This window comes from Cucurbita maxima, unplaced genomic scaffold (genome assembly GCF_002738345.1).
Source record: "Cucurbita maxima cultivar Rimu unplaced genomic scaffold, Cmax_1.0 Cma_Scf00020, whole genome shotgun sequence".
Classification (NCBI taxonomy): Eukaryota; Viridiplantae; Streptophyta; class Magnoliopsida; order Cucurbitales; family Cucurbitaceae; genus Cucurbita; species Cucurbita maxima.
The window spans coordinates 1,441,378-1,461,750 of NW_019272036.1; the positions used below are offsets into that span (position 1 = coordinate 1,441,378).

Genomic DNA, 20,373 nt, shown 5'->3' on the forward strand with positions numbered 1-20,373 from the left:
TACCAAAAGAAAAAAGAAAAAAAAAATCAATTAATTCACCTTTTATAGTATATAATTTGGTTATTTTCTTTGAATTATAATTCAAGTCAAACTCATTTATTTAATCAATATTTTTGATTTAAAGACAAAAAGTGACATTAAAGTTTTGGGGTAACACAAATTTTACCTTTTTTTTTTCACCTTCCAATAAAATTATCTTCAAAATTTTGACTTAGAATTTTTATAAATATCGAGATCTTCAACATTAATATATTTTATTTTTTTAAAACTAAAAATGATATCACTTTCAAATATGTTATGAACGTATTGATATCCGTGTTTAATAATAGCTTTCACTATAATACCATGTTAAGAATCACGTATTTTCGTAATAATATGATATTATCCACTCTAAACATTAGTTTTCATGTGAGAATTCCACATTGGTTGGGAAAGAGAACGAAACACCCTTTATAAGGACGTGGAATCCTTTCCCTAATAGACGCGTTTTAAAGTCTTGAGAGAATGCTCGAAAGAAAAGTCGAAATAAGATAATATCTGCTAGTGGTGGGTCTGGGTCATTACATTTCATGGCTCTGCTTTTGGTTTTTCCATGTTAATAGAATCTTCACGTGTCGAACAAAGAAATTGTTAGCCTCGAAGGTGTAGTCAAAGTGACTCAAGTATTGCTCGAGAGCTCCAAAAAGGAAGTTCAAAAGAGGCTCTATAATGCATTTTATTCACGGGTAGAATTGTTGAGGATTATCGAGGAGAGTAAAGAGCACACACAATCATGAGGCCTTTAAAATTTGGAACGTTAGTTATTGAGCGTTTGATACAAAGTATTTGGTAAGTTATATACTCATTGGTTGGTTAGAAAAATAAAGTTAGGTATTAAAAATTATAGCAAAATTGAATTGAATTTGGAAGCATGTTTGTCTCTCTACCAAACACTATTAACACAAATAAAGTGTAGTAAGTTGTACCAAAAGTAATAAAAATTTACACAATTGTGTTCTTTTTTTCATATACATAATAATTACTCATAAAATAACTTCACACTAATAATAAAAGAGTTTACGGCTTTTAATATAATAACGGTTATGATTTAAAATTATATATATATTTTGAATCTCATCGAATATCGCGAGATTTTCAGCAAGCCACTGATTTCGAGCTACTCGCTCACGTACCCTACAAAACATTGTCAAGCCTTCTCTCAAACTATTCAATAACTTTTACACTTTGATCTGCAACGTCTACACATTGGAAATACAAAATTCGAAGGTACAATTGATTCAGGAAAGGGTCAAAAATTCTTCCTTTTTGGGAGCGTATTAGCAATGATAACACGATGGAGGCTTACAATGATGTTGTGTGAGTGAAGGGTAAACAAGTGGTGGCTGGAGTAGAGTGTGAGAATGTCGGAGTACAGATTTGAGAAGAGGAAAAAAGAATTTCATGTTGAGATGACAAAGTTCACGTGTCGAGGTCTAACTTGGAAGTCGATTTTGATAGTCCAATACTCATCAAACCAAGCCGACCCACTAACACGTTCGACCCAAGAGAGGAAATCAACCCAACTAGAATGCGACCCATGACGCTCATAAACCGACTCGAAGTTTGCATAACGACCCGAGCGACGACCTGCACTCCATAGCCCTACACGTGCTCCTTCCCAATCGCAACTTGTCTCGGCTTGTCCATCGACACGGTCATCAACTCGACTTCGGCGTGGCTCGACAGCTCCAGCAGCTTGAAAACGGCTTATTTGTTAATTTTTTAAATTCATTATTTATTATATTGATTATTTGTTAATTTATTCATGATTATAAGAATAACATCCTTAGAAAATAGAATGCATGTTTTGTTGGGAGTAACAAATAGGACAACATTAATCATTTGTCTTTATTACATTATAATTTCCAAGAGAATTGTTTTTTAAAAAATTTGGGACCTAATTTCGAGAACCTTCTTACTTATTTTATGGAGGAGCAAATAAATTAGCATAAAAGCTTTTTAATAGTTTATTTCAATAATCCTCGCCGCCCAGGCCCTCTTCAGCCACGAAACCGCCGCGACCATTGTGGGCTCGAGAGGCCCATTTTCGAAATTCTCCGTGGCCCAAACTGTTTTACCCGATAGCGAGAGGCCCATTGATGGCCATTCGCGTGAAGTTGGGTTCACTCCTCGATGCTTTGGCCCATTGGGCCTTTCTGATTGGAACTCGACTTTTGGATCGCGCATCCTGGTAGGCCGTCGATTTAGGCCCGATCAAGATGGAGTTGGGCCTTGGCTCGAAAAGTTGCGCCGCGTGCGTGTTGTTTATTTTGGACCGGATGAGGAAGAAGTCCAGTGAAAATGGGCTTAGACTGCTGGCGATGGGCTAGAATGGAGTGTATTAATTGAAGTTGGGCCTGGGCTTATTGTTGAAACTGTGAGTGCGCCTCATGGGCCTGAATAATTGAATGGGCTATTGGCATGTGAAGGCCCATTTTCCATGTCTTGTTTCTCTATCCAGATTTTATGTTATATTTAAGAACTTGCATTTTTTTTAATAGAAAAAGTAACAATTACATTTATATTATATTTTAAAATATAGTGTATTTTGGAAAAAGTGATAGGTCAATGGATATGTTTTTATATTATATGATACTCATTATTTAACACAAACCTATGATCAACTTAATTTTAATTATCATAATTATAATCATGGCCATAATTAATTGATGGATTAATCTATGCCGGTTCAAATTAATCCCATATATTTCTCATCCTACAATTGTTTCTATAATTTTAGATAGCTAAATGCTAACTTAAAAAAAAAATCAATAATTAAAAAAAGTTCAAGAATTCCCTAAAAAAAAATTATATAAAAAATACACCTGAATTTTTCACTTTGAACATGTAGCATAACAGCTCAAAATCACTAATAGATATTGTTTTCTTTGACACGTTACGTATTGTCGCACGATTTTTAAAACATATCTTCATCTTCTGGGAAGAGGTTTTCACACCCTTGTAAAAAAATGTTTCGTTCCACTCTTTAATTGATGGGAGATCTCGCAATCAAAAGTCAAAATATAAAATTTAAAGATATTTTCATTAATTTAACCTAGAGTAAAGCAAGGAAAAGAAATGCAATCAAAGACCAAATACATGTACATACATATACATTGATGTTGTTCATTTCTTCAACCTTTTTGATGAATCAAATCATGAGGAATTGAAGGTTGTGAGAGTAGCAATAAAGGAGAAAATAAGAAAAAAACGAAGTTAGTGTTGGATGATGAAAGTCCCACATCGGCTAATTTAGGGAATGATCATCGGTTTATAAGTGAGGAATACTAACTCCATTGGGATGAGGCCTTTTGGGAAGCCCAAAGCAAAGCCATGAGAGCTTATGCTCAAAGTGGACAATATCATACCATTGTGGAGAGTCGTGTTCGTCTAACATGGTATCAGAGCCATGCCCTAAACTTAGCCGTGCCAATAGATTGGCAAATCCTCGAATGTCGAACAAAGAACTCCAAAAAGGAGTCAAGCCTCCTTTAAGGTACGAAGGCAGTAAAAAATGACTAAGACTCCAAAGGAGCCAAGGCTCGATTAAGGGGAGGCATGCTTTGTTCGAGGGGAGGTGTTGGATGATAAAAGTCCCACATTGGCTAATTTAGGGAATGATCATGGGTTTATAAGTGAGGAATACTAACTCCATTCGGATGAGACCTTTTGGGAAGCCCAAAGCAAAGCCATGAGAGCTTATGCTCAAAGTGGACAATATCATACCATTGTGGAGAGTCGTGTTCGTCTAACATGATATCAGAGTCACGCCCTAAACTTAGCCGTGCCAATAGATTGGCAAATCCTCGGAACAAAGAACTCCAAAAAGGAGTCAAGCCTCCTTAAAGGTACGAAGGCAGTCAAAAATGACTAAGACTCCAAAGGAGCCAAGCCTCGATTAAGGGGAGGCGTGCTTTGTTCGAGGGGATGTGTTGGATAATGAAAGTCCCACATCGGCTAATTTAGGGAATGATCATGGGTTTATAAGTGAGAAATACTAACTCCATTCGGATGAGGCCTTTTGGGAAGCCCAAAGCAAAGCCATGAGAGCTTATGCTCAAAGTGGACAATATCATACCATTGTAGAGAGTCATGTTCGTCTAACCGTTAGTATTGAAATCAGATGATCAAAAAATGAAAGCAATCCTATCTAAAAGATCCAACTTAATTTTGATTATATACTAACATCTTCATCTTTCATTCATTACAAGTTTTAGGATATGAAAAATGGGAGTACAATCGTTTAATAATCTTGTTTAGTAGACTCCCACGAAGCTCATAGCATCAACTTTTGGGTATCTCTACACATTATTCTAAAAGAAAACTTCACTATATAGATATGTCTAAAGGTAAATACAAGCTAAATTTGTCGAGCAGGAATTGACATTTTTCTTTGGAGTTCGAAGGCTAGAGAGGGTTCTAAAAGATGGCAGGAACAAGAAAATGAAATACAGATTGTCTTTGCATCAGGAATCCTAAGGACTTAACCCTATGTGTCATCACCACTCTTCAGTCATTGCAGCATATTGCACTCATTATTGAAAGAAAGATTCATGGGAGGAAACTAAAAACAAACATACCCTTTTCTTTTCTTGTCTTACTGAATCGTGCAGACACAAGAGTTTCTTACTCCCTCAAGCTCCCCATCTCCTGATACACTGTGGCAAAACCAGAAACTTACAGAATAAACACAAATTCATCTTTGAAGCTCTCAGAAACAGTTCTTGATCATGAAAAAGAGGCCATTATTAACTTAGAATTTAATATCTACTTGAAGAGCAGGGCTTTGGAAATGAGTATAAAGTAAGCATACCTTGGATCAAATTCTTGGATATGAGCAATATCTTTACCATGGGCATCAGGCCAGTTCACTTTCCTTGTTTCTGTAGGACAAGTCTCCTCCTCTTCCTCCTTCTCCTTTGTCTTCTTTAAATTGCTCTTGAGATTTGGGATTTCTAAATGAATCCCATTAGACCCATTTCCGTTACCATCTTGTAGCTCATGATTATTACGCCATTTTTGCTTGACCCCATCTCTCTTTTCTTCAACAGAACGTGACCTGAAAATGGTGCTCGTCTTGCTTCCTTCGCCTTTGTTGTTAAAGCTTCCTGAAGGTGCATAGCAAGAGCACACTACGGCGGTGCACCTGCTCCGCGCCGCCGACGCCAGGAGTACAATCAACAAAGAAACGCCTCTCTTCACCGGTTTGATCCGTTGAAACCATGACCAAACTTGGAGCCCTGTGAGGGAAGAAGAAGGAGGTTAGAATCGTTAAAGCATTTGATTAAACACAGATGGCATGCTGAAGATTTGGGGATTTGCCACAAAAAGTAATGGGTAGGGGAGTTTTGTGATCATGATTACAGTTTGCTGTACACTTAAACAGAGTGGGAAAAGCACAATCATGATCATGCCACCACTACAAGTTGTTGTTCTTTTGCTTTAGAAAAGCACTCATTTGTGGGGTAAAAGGCTGAAACTCAAGAGAAGTTGTCTTCTCTTTGTTTATTTGGAGAAGTAATTGACTGTTCCTGTTGGTTTCAAATAGCAAGATGGGTAGTTGGCCTCCCTTTTTCTTTTAGTCTCCTGCTGTTTCGGATTTGCTTTCTTTCACATGCATGTGTTTAGAAGATGTATAAGAATTGAGCTGTGTTTGTGGGTTGCCAACTCCATGGATAAAGGTTTTCATGATACAGAATTTGAATAAACTGCATTGTGCTTGTGGAACCATGTGTGCATTAGATCAAACATAAGTGCCATATATTTGAAATGCAAGAAAGATCAAGAACCAAAAGTCTTAGAAGCTGCCTAGATTCCATGTCTCTTGGATAAGAATGGACCTACAAACTTTACATTTCTATTCTAACTTCTTAATAACTTTAATCTTATTTTTAGATTTTGAGATAGTGACCCAACAACAAAATTTGTTTGCGGCAGTTTGCCTTTAGTTTATTTTGTACAAACTTTCGATAATATGAGAAGTGAATAGATTCAAACCTCTGACCTCTTAGTTGAAGACATGCGTATTAAATCATCCACATAACACGAAGCTTAGTCAATAGTTGATTCGTCTTTTCTGATTTATTTGCCCTTTCAATCTTATTTAAGCGGTAGATAATCAACCCTTCAAATAAGTTCAAAGAAGGATCATAAAACTGGGTACATGTCATCGCCATTACAATTAGAAGCACCAAAACAAAGCAATTGTAAAGAGAACAAGCACAAAAGATGAACAAGATTAAGGTAGGTAAACAAAGTCTCTCTGTGAAAATAAATTTTAATTTCACTATATAATGAAGTTTTTGGCATACAATAGAACTGCCAACTTTACATTTCTTGTTAGTGAATGATATATAAAAAAATATAAAAAAAAAAAAAGAAAGAAAATTTCTCGAAGCATTTAAGCATTGGAAATACCTGAAAGATGATCAGGTTAGGTTACATAATTCACCTGTATATATCAGTTATATGTGTGCTAAATTCAAATGACGTGTAAAAGTCGAATTGTGCGCGTTCCTCATAACAATGCATCACGAATTAATCGGGCGAATACCCGGGAAGATAATCGACTGAGCACCTCAGGAAGAACTGTAGTGGAGATGCCTGGCAAAACTGGAAGAAGCTCCTGAATAACTCGAACAACATCCGCACCCTGTTTGTACCCACAATGATGAAAAAGGGAAAATAGTGAGGATATACTCGTTTGAAAGAAGATCAAAAACTCGTTTACGTATATGTTATTCACTTTTGACTCGAGCCTACAAGTACCTCCTTAGATGTTGCTGAGATTGAACTTCCCGCCGTTAAGAACTCGAGAATCTTTTGAACATTATTTAGTATGACTCTGTCTTCTTCTGATACTGTGGGTAGAAGTGCGACAGGCTTGAATGGTCCAATGGAAGGAACCATATTAAAAACTGGTGTAGCATTTCTAAGTCCAAAGATTGACATTAAACGTACTAACTGCTCCCTTGTGACTGCATCAATGCCCTTCACAATCTGCATAGTACAACAGTGAACAACATTTTCATTATCAAGAAAAATATTGGCCTTGCATGTTCAAATACCGAAAGAGGAAAGTGACATAAAGCAAGTATTTCTGAAGCTCAGATGTCTAATTTGCTAATTAGGCTGTAGCATTTGGGGGGACCAAAAAAGGTAGTAAGATTATATCTAAAGTAACTTACAAAAGTTCTTCTAGAGCTTACCTCATCAAGAAGAAATTCCCGAAAGAAGTTCCCTCTATCAGACAGCAAAAAGGCCAAGGATGCTCTTGTTTCAATAGGTTGATTCTGCTCGAATTCGCGGGGAGCAGGAAGAAGTTGAAGAAAGGAAGATGATGTTTGACTTTTCAGACCACCAAGCCCGGCCATATCTCCACTTAAATCCTCTCCACCCCCACTTTTAGCTGCAGTAATGAAATTCTCGAAGGCTTGCATAACATCAATGAATCTCTCAGCATCAAATACTCCGGATTTCCCATAGATTGTGTATCGTAAAGCACTCCTTAACCTTGGGGACTCATCAGTCAGAAGTCTCTGAAAGAAAGGAGAAGAAAGAGACCCAAATGTAATTAAGTTAAGAGTTGAGTCAAAGGCCTGGCCGTAAATTTTTGGCTATGAACAAGGGGGTTAGGTTAGAACATGTTTCTAGTATTTATGAGCCCAGAAACTAACTTAATAACAACGAAAGGACCAAAGGGTGTCTTCAACGACTACTGTATTTTTTACATACAAGTTTATGGCAACATCCTTGAAAATCCACCATTTTTCCAAGTGCTAAAATCGTAGAACTTGATTTACTATGAATTGTAGATCCAACACTTTAACTCACTGTACGGACAGAAAAGGTTAATTAACATTTAATGTAGAGGTTTTGTACACATCATTTGCAAGAAAAATATTGAATTAACCTTCAAGCTTTACCATTTTCGGGAAACGACAAAAACACACCGTGAAACAAACAAAACTTATCCTTGTTATTGATGTTTACATTTCCTACAAAAATAAAATCATCTAATAGATCTACCACAAAGGAATACAACCACGGCCATGAGCACACAACGTTTATTTCAGTACGGAAAAAAGGGTAGTATCTAACTAGCATCATCAGCAAAATAAATAAATAAGAGGAACTATACCTGTGCAATATAAGGATATGCCTCATCCACGATGGCAAAATCAGGGTTTCCCACCAAAGCTATTCCTTCTAGAACCCCAATTGCCCTGATTATAAGAGCAAAATATGGAGGTATCCGAAATGGATAATCAAATGTTATCTGAGCTAAATCTGAAGCCAGCTCCTGGAAGTTGATATTCTTTGCACCTCCACCCTCAAGAGCCTGATCGAAAACTTTTGCTAGGACTGGCAAGATTGGTTCCAAATTAACACCCTCTGGAATAAAACCAAGCTTAACAAAGTCTTTGACAATAGCCGAATAATCTCGATGAATGAGATGTGCAATTGCTTCAATCATTCCATACTTCTGATCATCAGTTAACTTTGTGACTAAACCTGTAACAGCAAATAAAGATCAAGTCATTATAAAATCATGAGAGTGTTCGGGAAAAAAATAAAATTATTAGATACATTTTGTACTCAAAGGAGGTGCATGAAACCAAGTTGAGATAGATAGGTTGTGGTTGAATGGACAAACATATATATAATGAACGTTAAAATATGCCTTATATAAATTGTGTTCTAAAGTTTGTTACCGAAGTCAAGCACGGCCAACTTTCCATCTGGAGTGCGGATCAAATTCCCAGGATGAGGATCAGCATGGAAGAATCCAGTGTCAAGTAACTATACGAAAATGTATTTAGTTAGAAAGCTCAAAAGATATACAGGAAAAGTCAAACTGCAGTGTTATATTTTGGCGCGCACACAAACACAACCTTTTCCCAGTAGTACAAAAACCTTCTTATATATATGACTGATACATTCAAAAGTTCCATAATTCTAATCACTGTAACCACAAGTAAGCAGGAACCTGTACTAGGATATAAATCTGACACCTACTACGGTGCACAAGTATTCTAGTGTATCTTGAGAAACACTTAAATCATATCTCGGTTGTTCTGACAGCGGCTACATCACATCAGCAACTATTAAATACTTGATGCCAAGAAGTTTACCAATTAAATAAGAAAAAAAAAATAGTCACTTGTGAGGATATGTATTGATTTGACTCCATGGAATGTTGTTGTATATGCTCCTTCAAGCAATACGTTTTCTTTTTTCGGTTTAATGGAGGGATAGAGCCCCCCTAGCATGAATAATGAAATGGAGTAGTCACCACAATATTTCAAGTAACTCTTGGAAGAGGAAGTAAAAAGAATAAGATCCAAAATAATTCCAACACTTACTCTCCGTATGTACTAAAACTCTTTCATTTTGCCCAGTCTAGCTTTCAAATAATAGAACAAAAAACATATACCCAAGGACCTTTGTCTTTATCATGAAATGGTTGTCAAGAAGGCAGTGGTATGTCAAACTTATTGACCAGGAAAATTACCTGCTTTAGGTAGCATATGACTCCCACATTCACAAGTTCCCCAACATCACTTTCTGTACTTTGGGACAGCTTCTCTCCGTCTATCCATCCAGTAGTGAGAACCTTCCTTGAAGTATATTTTTGGTATGTTTTTGGAACAACCACCTAAAAGCACGAGAAAAATTAATTATCAGTACTGAACCTTAAGGAAATAATGGTATGTGCTAGGTTTACCTGTGGAAGGTCCTTCCTCATCATCTCAGCAAAGCGTGTTCCATTTTCACCCTCATTCACATAATCTAGCTCCTCAAAGAAGCGAGCTGCCCATTCATCTACCAAGCCAACCACATCTAGAGAAATCTGAGAGAAATCAGAAGCAAGAAATGGAATATTAAAATTATCTCCATCTTTTCAAAATAAAAGATTACTAAATTATTTCCCCCTTCATTCTAAATGAAAAGAGTACCTGAGGAAACTTCCGAAGAACCAAGCCCAAATTCCGTATGATAAACAAATCAATAGTTACAGTCTCTAGAACGAAAGGCCTCTGAACTTTAACAGCCACCAGATCTCCATTTTCTTTCAAACGACCTTTGTATACCTGCCCTAAAGAAGCTGCCATATTTTTTTGGGGGAAAAAGAAGTGAGCATTATCTCATAATATAAAGATAAAATAATCCGTACTAACAAATGTCTAGTTATAATTGTCCGTACCAGCAGCAATTGGGGAAGGAGAAAGTTCCGAATAAATGTTTTGCCATGGTTGACCAAGTTCCTCTTCAATAAGACTCATAGCAACATCATCGGGAAATGAAGGAACCTTCAGATCGAGAAGGAAAAGAGATTAGACAGTAATTTTTTTGGTAAGAAATCAACCTTTCCTTTTCATTAACATCATTCAGTAATTAAATAGGTGCTCTTCCAACTTAATGAGAACTGGCATAGAACATCAACAATGCAATCTCAGTTCTCTATGACATGTCTAGTGATAAAGTAGACTAGAACAGAAATATCTGGCAGCTATACACACTCAGTCAGTTGGCAGAATGAAATCCAACTAAGAACTAGCTATCTAATAGCCGAGGTTTACGAAGCAGGTTATAAGAATTTAATATCCTAAGAATTAGTATCAATATTTCAATTTCAAAAGGATTCCAAGGTAGGCTTCAAGTGAATATTATTTTCTACGAGGATCAAGTTAATTAACATAATTCAACACAGGAAGACTATAGCCAGATGTTCATTGCAAGGACTAAAGTGCAAGAAGAGATGCCCAGACAGTGGACATAGAATACATTTCACAATGAACATAAAAGGGATGCAGCAATCTAGAAGTTTTTCAATAATAACTTTTGTTTCCAATAGCATGAACCATGTATGCTAGCTTTGACTTGGAAAGTTCAGTATAAAAACTTTATCAGCACCAATGTTGTCTTATAACTAAGGCCCAAATTTTTACAGTCAATTTACTCTTCCACTGTAGAAACCATACTGATCAAAGATTATAAACTTATGGGAATAAGAAACCGCGTTATGAATGGTATCAACTACAAAGGATTAGACGCATGTTTCAATTTACAGGGCTTAATTCAGACAAGAGAACTCAGATAATCTAAACTATAACATCTGTATACATAGAATGTTAATCATACCTTATCACAAAGCTTTTGTAACTCAGTCATTGCAGCAGGTGACAGTATATCTGGTCGAATACTCAGAGCTTGTCCTAGTTTAATATATGCTGGACCCAACGAGGTCACAATTTCCCTTAATTCAATTGCTCTTTCAACTTCATTCTGAAATAAAATGTGTTCCAATTGCAAAAGGAATCACAAAGGAAAGAGAGGTTATTGGTATGATTAAATATAAAGAGAAACATGAGGGTAGATTTAATGTAAAGGAATCAAAAATAAATTTTATGATATTTTCCAGATCAAGACATGTTGTTTCTCTACAATATAGGTTGTTCATGAATTAAAACAAACAATACACTACATTTTTATTTGAAACAACATTTAGAACCAAGAAGCACTTCAATTGGTAAGAAACACGATATAGATGGTGTAGTGTGTATTTATATCAACCATGGGTACGTCATAAAGTAATTCAGAATTGGAAAGCTTCTCCTGCGTCCTACTAAAATATACATTTTAGCAATTTGGAGGTAATACTAGTTTAATACCAAGGAGTTTAACTAATAACTAACAGTTTTAGACAGAATTTTAAGAATGGTAGAGATCGTTCATTAAATATTGTATAGGATATGCAGATCAAAACAACATTAAAAATGGGGAAACTGCTACTTCTTTTTTACCCTCAATTGTATTATTGACTAGTAACCTTTTTTATTTTGAATTCATTAATATTCATATCTTAACCAATCATTACTCCACCACTCCTATTAAACATTCAGATAGAATCAAGAGGCCATATGATCACTCTAAGCTTCACAACTGGTCATGATAATCTTTTTCTTAATAACAAAAGAAACTTGTCATTGAATCAATATTCTTTTTAAATGCTCCCGAGCCCATATTCTCACCTCCCAAGATTCACTGCTGCTCAAGACATGACTCCAAATTCTAATTTCTAAAGTTTCCCTAATGTTAACATACAATAATCATTGCCCACACCTGAATGTAGCATTATAAAAAAACAAAGGAGGAAAAACAGTAATGTAGACATACCTCCTTAACTTTCTTGTTTATGATGTCCCAGACAATATGTGAGAGAAAGCCTCCAGCAACAGAAAGCAACTGAACAATTCGTGTTGCCACAGCTTGTGGTCTTTTCCCCCAATATGCAGATATGCTATCAGGATCATAAGCCAATGGCAAAAACTCGCTGCTCTCATCTACCTAAAACAGAATAATTGAAATATAAAAATACATTGACAGAAAATGAGGAAAAAACACCTAGAAAAATGAGCTTACTAAAGCTTTAAAAAAAAAAAAGCATGAGTTTGATGCCGCACCAATTTCATTTTTTCATATTATAACTTCTATAAGTAGGTTATTAGCCCCCATAGAAGCTTCTTCCCTAATAGGAAATTATTCTTTGGAAGGAAACGTTGACTATCAACTTCCAGTTCTCTATTTGGATCAAACAAAACACTGATGATAGTACTCTAATTCATATCCACAATCTTTCAATGCTATTGATAAAAAAAATGTAATCAACTTGACCATGATGATGACTATTATCATAAACTGAAAATATAACAGAGTTTAGAATAGCAGATTTTACATTTTCCTAATTGAACTGTTCACAGTTAAAATTGATTTGCCTGTAGGCCTATCAATCATGATAATCTAAGTGAACCCAATTAGAGCTAGAATCAAGTCCCATTGTCTAGGTTTTCTTCCGGATAGGTTACATTTGAGGTTACTGGAGTTCTGATGGAAACTCCAATCTATCCATCAGGTTGTGGATGTGAGTGAAATACGATCTCAATGCCTTTGATCCAAAACCCAAAAGTAGTTGCTAGAAGTTCAAAATGCAAGTAAAGATAACGTATAATTCTAAGAGTCGTGCAAAAAAAAAAAAAAAAATCAATGAGCAATTAAAACAAATTCGTGAGTCCAGTAACAGATAGACAATCACAAATTTTATGCATATACAGCACGATTATAGAAGTCAATTTTGGTTTTCTTGATTTTTACTCACTTCACATATGAATAATTAATCATATGTAACTCCCTCCCATATTTCTAATCTGATATTCAGACCTCGAGGGTCATTTTCATTTAATTTCATACGCACATCAAACATGAATGGACCGCAAAACTATATCACACATTATTGAGAGAAAAAAAAAAAGTGTGTTAATTGTACACTTATACCTCAACAAGGCGGAGCTCAACATTATCCTCTGCAAAAAGGGAATCCTTTAGATTCTGTCCCCGTAATCCTCTCATGAGTATTGCCAGCTCTTCATTTTCTTCCATCTGGGCTCGAACTCTTTTAATTTCCTTCGAAACATCTCCAATTCTCTGTCATTTCTAAGATTAGGGAAGGAACTCCACTAAAATTAAAAGACTTAAAAGTATAAATAATATATTTTAAGGTACATCAAAAAGAAACATGAACTCTCAATAATCCATGGAAAAATTCATCCCAAATGACAAGGAATCAAACGCACAATAAAACTATTCAATTCTGGTAAATATTTGAACGACTCATTTAACGTTGAAGGGTGAAAACGAAATATTTGGTACCTAATCTAACAGTCACAACCTGTTATATCCCAACGTGGATAGCAGAAAACAAAAGAACCATCAAGACTAGTGACTAGTTCGCCTAATATGATTTCGACGCGAAAGTGAAGACATACAACCAGGATTTCCAAACCACCAAGGTCTCGACAAATATAGGCACAAGCAAATTTTGTTAAATCAAAATTTAGTCTTCATGGAAATTGATCGAGCTCAGTAGTCATTATTCTTCCGGCAAGAACTCGAAGTCTAAGAAGCTGTGCATATTCAACAATCATTCTCTAAGTTTACATTTACGTCATTAAAATCCTAATCTAACTCATTTAGATTAATCAAACGGCGACCGATCAAAAAAGAGGAACCGCACAATCATAACCAGCTCTAGAAGGAGCACACAAAGGAAACAGAAACAGAAACAGAAACAGCGTAAAATTCAACAGTTTAAAGAAAGGTTCATATGAGAGTACTTACAGTGGAAACTCCGTTAACAGCTTTAGAAGCCGGAGGGGATCTCGCTGATCCATTGACGTACTTCGTTGGAGACGAATTCATGGACTCATTCCGCGTCGATTTCGGGTCAGTCGCAACCGCAAGAACCTTACCGGCGCGCCTGCGAGTTCTGACGATTGGTTTGGGAAATTGAAGGCGCGATGGTAAGGTTCGGCAGCGAATGGTGTCGATTCCGCAAGAGACGAGCTGTGGTGCTGCTGCGTCCATGGCGAAGAGTCAGAATCGAAGTGTGAATCGGCAGAAGGAAGAGAAGAATGGCGTCTGCAGAGAACTGAATTGACTTCGTTAGCTAAATGGTGCTGGTGGTTGTGGTTGTTGATGGGCGAATATGCATCAAAGAATGAGGACGAGAGACCATTTGGCCATGGAAGTAACACGTGGCGTGATTTGGAGCCGGAAACCACTTTTCCAAATGGTTAAAAAAATATATATTAAATAATACAAAATACTTCCATCCTTTATGTACCTTTCAATTATGGGCTTTAGAAAGCTATATTGGTTAATTGAGTTAGTAAGAGACAAATTTTACATGTTTATTTTTATTTCTTATTAACTCGACCCACCAAAATATTATGAGCATAAACTCTCATGACTTTGTTGGAACTTTTTCAAATCGTCTAGTACGGGAAAAATATTCTTTGATTATAAACTCATGATCATTCCCTAAATTCAACCGTTAGATTATTTTTTTTAATTATTTAAAATTTTATATTTATTCACGATATATGTTATATTAATAATTAAAATTTCATAAAATTTAAATATCAAACATTTTACTGACATCAATTATAAACGTTAAATTTTTTTTTATATATAAAATATGTAGGGTAAGGTTGAAATCCTATTTTCGAAGGTGATTTAAGCACCTAATTTAAATTTTAAATCATATTAACATTACTTAATTTTTTCCAAATTTTATTAATGGATGACTTAATTATCTAACAAAGAAGGGATAACGAATAAATAAATGAATAATTTCAAATCTTTAATGGATGACGAACAAAGTACAACAATCCATGCTAAAATGGCTTCACTTTTAATCCAAAAATGTACAAAACAAGCCTTCACCAACACAAAACACTAATAATTTTATGAATGGAGCATCAAAAATGCTCTCATGGGTTCGATTTTAGCACGAAAATCCGCCACAAACGGATACAACAATGATCAAAATCAAGATAATGATAATAGCTAACACGATCAGCTTTATCTTCATATTTTGGTACCACATCTTCTTTTTTAATTGAGTCCCACTCGTCTTGAAATCTTGAGCCTAATCAATAAAACAAAGTAATTGAATCATGATCCATTGTCAACACGAGTGTACCTCAACTAGTTGAAATATATATTATCGATAAAATATTATATATATATATATATATATATATATATGTATGTATGCACTTCGAAAACAAGACTAACCCTTGAACGAAGATCTGCTGTTTTATCTACCAATTCGTCAACCTTAGCTCCTCGTTCTAGTATCTATAGAACAAATAAAGCAACCATCATCAAACACGAGTCATATAAATTTGTAAGACTCTTGTAATCGAAACTAATTCTAACATTTCGAAGAGTTTAAGCAAATAATCAAGACCAATTCTAACATTTAAAATCATAGTGAGAGATCCTACATCGGTTGAAAAGGAGAACGAAACGTTCTTTATAAGGGTGTGAAAACTTCCCCCTAGCGGACGCGTTATAAAATCTTGAGAGGAAGTCCGAGAGAGAAAGCCAAAAAAGACAATATATGCTAAAGGTGTGCTTGGGTTGTTACAGTTGGTTCAGAGCCAGACAATAGACATTGTGCGAGCAAGCATTCTAGGCCCAAAGGGAGGTGAACTGTGAGGAAGCTGAGCCCGAAAGGGAGTGGATACGAGACCATGTGCCAACAAGGTTTCTTGGCCCCGAAGGGGGAATGGATTGGAGAAGGGAACAAGTGTCAACGAGAGCACTGGGCCCCGAAGGGGTGGATTGTGTATCGCTTGGAGAGGAGAACCAAACATTCTTTAGAAGGATGTGAAAACCTCTCCCTAACAGACGCGTTTTAAAACTACACGTACTTTTAAATCGTTAACAATTTACGGGTCGAGTCGGGTCAGGTCAGGTCGAGTTCTTTTTACCTTGTCGATGTTTCCCATCATAACAGCTTTAACTTCAGAAACCTGAGCCTTGACTTGCATCAGCTTACTGCTTTCTTCAGGATGATCTACACAGTATTGCATATGAGCCTTCATTTTGGGTCTGCAACATTTAACTTTCAATATCATTCAACAACAACACTCCTCATCAAATCAACCCAGAGGCATTAATTAAACTTAACCCAAAATCCTTATTCAGACTCTTGGGCCCAGCAGTTCCAGCTTTTCCTCCACCATATCTCTTGTTGAAGTCCTCCTTTATCCGCTCCAGAAACGCCATCGAAACATGTCGCCCTGCAGACTCGACCGCGACGATACAATAGACTGCAATACCGAACCAAAATTAGAAACATTACGAGAATTGTTGGGATCTGAATCGTTACAAAAATTAGCTTACCTTAAACATTAACACTAAAAAAACATTAGATCATCTCTGAGTTTTTTTAGTTTCATAGATTTAAATTAAATATTATTCCGTTTACCAACTTATTTGATAAAAATTGAAAAAAAATATATATGGTTTCAAATCAATCTATCAAAAACTTGATCTGATTAAATAATTTTATTAAAAACTACAAAAGGCAAATTACAAATATAATCTATAAACTTTAATTATTTTAGTTTTTGAAAATGAGTGACATAAAAATTATTTTTGGAAGAAAAAATTACAAATATAATTATAAACTTTATTTATAAATAAATATATAATTTTTAAAAAAGAATTTCATCCAATTTTAAAAATTTAATTAAACAAAATAATAAATTTTTTGAAAACTAATTTTGAAAAGTACCATAAATAATATAATCTTTAAACCTTGATTATTTTAAATTTATCTATAATACAAATATAATCTAAAATTTATCTAAAATTTTAGTTTGTTGGATGATCTCAGTCTCACACATCTACTAATTTAGGAAAGGATCATATTTATAATCAAGGAATATTCTTTTCATTCCTAGGAAGCATTTTAAGAGCAAAACGCAAAGTCATGGAGCTTATACTCAAAATGGACAATATCATACTATCGTAGAGAGTCGTGTTCGTCTAACATGATATAATGATATAAGAGTTAGATGCATAGTTATATTATATATATAATGAATTTAGGAAGATTAAACAGTTAAAATTGTGGATGAAGTGATTAATTAGGAACATGCCAATAGAATGAGAGACTAAACACAAACCGTTAAATCCCTAATTTCAACGAAGAAAAAAAGATAATGAATCTCAAGAACAAGCAAACGACTGATTGAATAGAGATTGAAAGATCAAAATGAAGAGGAAAGGCATACTGAATCCGTTGTCGACGAGGTAATTGAAGGTATGGCCATCGCAAGTGTAAGTGAAGCGATTGTTGGTAGCAGGAAGCCTCTGGAGGCACTCAGCGGCGATGCTACTAAAATTTCCTGAGAAATCTGTATACTCAGCCAAAATCACCGTTCCTCGTGCGACGAAGCTGTAAATCAAAGATTTCTGCTGCGCCATAGCGATTGGAATTCAAGAACAGAGAACGAATTTGGGAGAAGAAAAGAAACTAAGTCAATGAATGTCTAAGGAGGCTTTTGATTTTTGTTTTGGCTTGCTTGCTTGCGCGTTCGATTACGCAGTCAATTTGTTTTTTTAAGAAAAAAAAATAATTTCGAAGTGGACCCGGTCAGTCGCTGCCCGGATTTATTATCATTATTTTTTTTGGTCAAGTTATTGTTGTTTAATTCGTTGAAATATAAATTCCAGTTAAAAAGAAAAATAATCTTGGGGTGAGAGAGGCTCGAACTCTCGACCTCAGGATCACTCTTAGCTATGAGACCTACGCGCTAGCCAACTGCGCCACCACCCCATTTGTTGACTTTTTCAGTATATTAATATTAGTTAACTTTAGTTAAGCTAAGACTTGGCATATTAGAAAATAAATAAAAATATTATAATATTTCATTGATTTTTTAAAATTCAAAATAAATAAATAAAATTGAATATCATTGTTATGTCAATAGTCAAGTAAGTCATTAAATCATAAAAAGTGTCTGAATAAATTGATTTGAATACTTATTCAACCTTTAAAATGTTATAATATAATTGTTAAAATATTTTAAGCAAAAAGAATAAAATTTTAGGTATTTAAAGAATTTTAGACTACATTTCTTTTTTATTATTATTATTACTATTATTAGTTTTGAAGCTGACCAGGTCAGGTACTACCCGGATTTTTTTTTTCGGTCAATTTATTGTATTGAAGTATGGATTTTGAGTTAAGAAAAATAAAATAAAAAATTATGGGGTGAGAGAGGCTCGAACTCTCGACCTCAGGATCACTCTATTGCTATGAGACCTACGCGCTAACCAACTGCGCCACCACCCCATTTGTTTAAGAATCTTTTTATTAAATTAATTATTTTTAAAATTATAAGTTTATTTTGTAACGGTTATTATGTCTGATTTTATAAAAAAATTATTGATGAAATGTTAATCAGAATGTTCGTACGTATTATTTTGCATAAATGTTAGCTACTTAATACATAAATAAATGAACTAATATTACACCCAAATGAAAATGATTTTAGACTTTAAAAAAATTGAAATTTATTAAGTGAAATTTCATTTTTAGTAGCTCAATTATATAACAGTATGGTTAAACGGTTTTTACTTAGAGTAATTTTATATTAAGTGACATCATATGAATTTTTATGAAATATATGTAAGTGGAAATCAATGATGTTGGAAGAACGAGGTAACATGACCATAACATAAGAGATATTTTTTAGTAAGTGTCAAATCTAGATAGAAATTGTTTTGTTGTGTTATTTACTTTTTGTATATAGTTTAAATTAGCCGGTGAATCAAAACATTATGTGGGCATAAGTTCATATTGAGACCTACGCGCTAGCCAACTACACCATCATCCCAAAATGTGATCAAGTTCAATTAGGTTTACTTTTAACCATTGTCCGTCACAATTTAATTATTAAAATTGAATGAGAATGGAAGTTTTTAAAGAATATTTAAGTTAATAAATATATTTTGTATTTTTTAAATTAAAATATTTATTACTAATATAAAGACTCAATTTAATCCCTCAAAAGTTGGAGTTGTACACTCAGACCGTTAACTAATAGCTATAAGTTATTACCTGAAAGTTCTTCCTTTCAATTAATTAATTGATTATTTTTTAATCTAAATTAATACGACCTACTAGCAAGTGATACGTTCTTTTTTAGTGACTCAAAGCAGTTTAATGTTAGGTGATATCCATAGAATTTTCTTAGGGAGAGTATGAATAATGAGAAAGCATGCTATGCAGGGAATGTCAAGGACCATCAAATGTCGAATCTGGATTTCGAATCTTGAGCATGGGACGCTACATGGGTCGTGTACCTATTGTATGATACTTTTATTTCTATTTATAGAGGGGTAATCCAAGATTTATCGGGTGTTTGAATCGTTTATTCCCTAAATTTTTACACTTGTCTTGTTGTCTCTTCAAAATGCTCCAAGCTTTAACAGTGTGATGTGACAACATCAAAATTCGACTTCAAGGTGTGGACCACCTCAGGTCAACACGAACCTTATATTTTAGAGGCCGAGTTCAATAAAAAAAAGGGTAATTTATTCTTTTAATAAATCTTAAACATCCAATAAAAAATAATATAAATGGATACGTAATTAATATAAGAGGCGAAGTTCATTATTTAATAAAAAATTTATTTAGATCATAAAAAATTTACAATATAAGATATTTTGACATAACTCAACTCAACCCTTGAACACTTTTCGAGGACTATATTTTAGTGGTTGATGTTGCCTGTCTGTCTGTCTGTTCTAATTTCTCGTTACTAGACGTGTTCAAAAATCAATCGAAATCGGTAACCGAACCGGATCGAACCGAATTGGGACACTCTTTAGCCATGAAAATGGAAGATGGGCCCGGCCCAATCTATATCTTGGAATTGACTGGCCCTTTTAAAAGCCTTTTCTATTGGT

General features: G+C 34.8%; 2 protein-coding genes, 1 long non-coding RNA gene and 2 other non-coding genes across 6 annotated transcripts; all 5 read right to left on the reverse strand.

The window, feature by feature from the left end:
* Positions 1 to 4,353: 4,353 nt before the first annotated feature.
* LOC111494350 lies at positions 4,354 to 5,778 on the reverse strand. Of its 2 annotated transcripts, XR_002720176.1 has the most exons (3): positions 5,404 to 5,778; positions 4,853 to 5,279; positions 4,354 to 4,697 (listed from the first exon to the last, which is right to left on the reverse strand). It is a non-coding gene; the product is annotated as an uncharacterized LOC111494350 (long non-coding RNA). The 2 variants fall into 2 exon arrangements; XR_002720175.1 differs by lacking the exon at positions 5,404 to 5,778 and having other exon boundaries at positions 4,853 to 5,393.
* A 522-nt stretch (positions 5,779 to 6,300) lies between these two features.
* Positions 6,301 to 14,575, reverse strand: LOC111494348 (uncharacterized protein sll0005). Its single transcript, XM_023144272.1, has 13 exons — positions 14,218 to 14,575; positions 13,375 to 13,524; positions 12,220 to 12,390; positions 11,185 to 11,328; positions 10,247 to 10,352; positions 9,999 to 10,147; positions 9,767 to 9,892; positions 9,554 to 9,697; positions 8,754 to 8,841; positions 8,180 to 8,553; positions 7,248 to 7,577; positions 6,808 to 7,038; positions 6,301 to 6,691 (listed from the first exon to the last, which is right to left on the reverse strand). Exons 1-13 carry the CDS (start codon positions 14,461 to 14,463, stop codon positions 6,557 to 6,559), a joined length of 2,394 nt encoding a protein of 797 aa, XP_023000040.1. The 5' UTR covers positions 14,464 to 14,575; the 3' UTR covers positions 6,301 to 6,556.
* Positions 14,576 to 15,238: 663 nt separating this feature from the next.
* Positions 15,239 to 17,997, reverse strand: LOC111494349 (vesicle-associated membrane protein 722-like). The gene is made up of 5 exons (XM_023144273.1): positions 17,691 to 17,997; positions 16,580 to 16,721; positions 16,380 to 16,500; positions 15,679 to 15,741; positions 15,239 to 15,529 (listed from the first exon to the last, which is right to left on the reverse strand). The coding sequence occupies exons 1-5, from the start codon at positions 17,881 to 17,883 to the stop codon at positions 15,386 to 15,388; spliced, it is 663 nt and encodes a 220-aa protein (XP_023000041.1). The 5' UTR covers positions 17,884 to 17,997; the 3' UTR covers positions 15,239 to 15,385.
* A 154-nt stretch (positions 17,998 to 18,151) lies between these two features.
* Positions 18,152 to 18,235, reverse strand: TRNAM-CAU. The gene is given in 2 exon segments: positions 18,152 to 18,187; positions 18,198 to 18,235. It is a non-coding gene; the product is annotated as a tRNA-Met (tRNA).
* Positions 18,236 to 18,669: 434 nt separating this feature from the next.
* On the reverse strand, positions 18,670 to 18,754 carry TRNAM-CAU. Its single transcript is given in 2 exon segments — positions 18,670 to 18,705; positions 18,717 to 18,754. It is a non-coding gene; the product is annotated as a tRNA-Met (tRNA).
* Between the last annotated feature and the right edge of the window lie 1,619 nt (positions 18,755 to 20,373).